General features: G+C 40.9%; 1 protein-coding gene across 1 annotated transcript; it reads right to left on the bottom strand.

The window, feature by feature from the left end:
• Positions 1-1,606: 1,606 nt before the first annotated feature.
• Positions 1,607-2,167, bottom strand: LOC145803549 (putative mitochondrial protein AtMg00860). The gene has a single exon (XM_082896847.1). It carries the CDS (start codon positions 2,165-2,167, stop codon positions 1,607-1,609), a length of 561 nt encoding a protein of 186 aa, XP_082752973.1.
• Between the last annotated feature and the right edge of the window lie 415 nt (positions 2,168-2,582).

Raw genomic sequence — 2,582 nt, 5'->3', positions numbered from 1 at the left:
TTGTGATTTAATTAAAATGTGCGGGCTTGGGTTCAATTAAAGTATCTATTTCAAGTGTAAAATAATTCAGTTTGTATTATCTTGCTTTGAATTTAAAGGTAAATAACCGAACGATGACTGTAAATATTGAAAGTTAAGGTTTAAAGCGATTAATCTAAAATTTGAGAGTTAAGTAGTTAATATTATAGTGTTAGAAGTGATTTCTAAGCTTCCAGGATCGATTAGGGTTTGTATGGATTTGCCCGTGATGTGTTTTCAGTCCTAGGGCTTAATTTGCGATTAATTGACGAGCTAAGGGCTTTATTATAATAATTCAAAATTTAGGGACCTAATAAGGTTTACAAAAAAAGTCAGGGGCCTCACAACCTATCCCCTTAAATAAATTTCGTCCTCGAAATTGTTGTGGGAAATTACGTCCTAGTGCTGGCAACGTGTTTTTAAATCATTCAGATCATCTTCTCTTTTTATGTTATTTTTCGTTCTGTCTAGAGTCGCCATTGGTCTTTCTAATAATAGCGTCTTGAATCGAATTCCTCCCTGATTAATGAGTAAGGAGATAAGCTAATCTCCGAGCTTCTTGAATTGTTGACTACAAGGGTAATGACGCTACTGCTTCCACGTAAGGGCTTGTTTTGCCAATTTCCTGATGTGGCGATCTAAACTTCCCATTGTGTTGGTTGATTTGTTGCATCATTAGTCTATCCCCCTTAAATAATAAAAGCATTCTGTTGGATGGGTAAGAAATGTGCTGACTTGGTGAGGCGGTCCACTATTACCCATATAGCATCACGCCCTCTAGGTGACTTAGGCAACCCTGTCACAAAATCCATCGTCATGTATTCCCACTTCCATTCGGCTATTGGTAGAGGTTGCAATATTCCTCCTGGTTTCTGATGTTCTGCCTTTATTTGTTGGCATGTCAGACATCATGCTACAGATTTAGCCACTTCCATCTTCATCCATTTCACCAATATTGCCTCTTCAAATCTTGGTTCATTTTAGTCCCTCCTGGATGTACCGCAAATACAGAATGATGGCATTCCTTCAGTACCTTTTCTCTAAGTAACTCGTCGCTTGGTACAAACAATCCGCCTTGGTATCTTAAACTCCCATCGGGGTGAATTACCCAACCGGGCATGGGTTCTCCTGACTCCAGACGTCCCTTGATGTAGGCTACCTCTTAATCATGCTTCTGGGCCTCCACGACCACATTCATCCACTTAGGCATCACCTTCTGCGTATCAAGACATGCTTTTGTAATTTGGGATTCCACTTGGATCCTAAACTCATTAAGTGTCTTAACCATATCCCATTCCTTGACGGAGATCTTAGCCAACATCCCTCTGCTCTTACGACTTAGAGTATCTGCTACTACATTGGCCTTACCGGGGTGATATGAGAGAGTGAACTGGAAATCCTCAAGATACTCCATTCATCGTCTCTGTCTCAAGTTAAGGTCCTTCTGTGTGAATAGATACTTCAGACTCTTGTGATCGGTGAAAATCTCAAATTGTTCCCCATACGGGTAATGTCGCCATTGCTTTAGGGAAAAAACAACGGCTACTAGCTCCAAGTTGTGTATGGAGTAGTTGCGCTCGTGAGGTTTTTAACTGCCTGGATCCATACGCGACCACCTTTCCATGAGCACGCAACCTAATCCTTCTTTAGACGCATCGCAATACACAGTGTACCCCTCTTCTTGTTCTGGGATGGTCAAAATTGGTGCACTAGTTAACCTCTTCTTTAGTTCTTGGAAGGATTTTTCATCCCACTCATACTTTACTCCTTTTTGCGTCAAACGAGTCATTGGTTTAGCTAGTTTGGAGAAATCTTGGATGAACCTCCGGTAATAACCGACCAATCCTAAGAAGCTGCGAATTTTTGACACGGTTTTTGGTTGTCTCCAATCTAATACTGCCTTCACCTTGGTTGGATCTACCGCAATCCCATTCCTTGATACCACGTGTCCTAAGAATTTTATTTCATTTGACCAGGATTCACATTTACTCGCCTTGGCATATAGTCGATTATCCCTAAGAACTTGGAGGATAGTCCTTAAATGTTGCTCATGCTCTTCTTTAGACCTTGAATATACCAAGATGTCATTAATGAATACTACTACAAATTGGTCAAGGTATGGTCTAAAGATCTTATTCATCAAACACATGAATACTGCCGGTGCATTAGTTAGTCCAAAGGGCATTACTACAAACTCATAGTGGCCACATCTAGTACGAAAGGCAGTTTTTGGTATATCCTCCTCCTTGACTCGTAGTTGATGGTAACCTGACCTGAGATCGATCTTTGAATAACACCTTGGGCCTCTAAGTTGGTCAAAAGATTATCAATCCTCGGGAATGGGTGTCGGTTTTTAATTATGACTCGATTGAGTTGACGATAATCGATGCATATCCTCAACAACCCATCTTTCTTTTTAGCAAACAACACGGGTGCTCCTCATGGCAAAGTACTTGGCCTAACGAATCCTTTCTTGAGCAATTCCTGTAGTTGTGTCTTCAATTCTCATAGTTCTGCTGGTGCCATGTGATACAGAGCCATGGATATTGGGGTAGTTCCAGGTT

Source organism: Camellia sinensis, chromosome 12 (assembly GCF_055761805.1).
Source record: "Camellia sinensis isolate YWXY chromosome 12, ASM5576180v1, whole genome shotgun sequence".
NCBI classification, from domain to species: Eukaryota; Viridiplantae; Streptophyta; class Magnoliopsida; order Ericales; family Theaceae; genus Camellia; species Camellia sinensis.
This window is presented reverse-complemented; position numbering and strand designations above follow the sequence as displayed.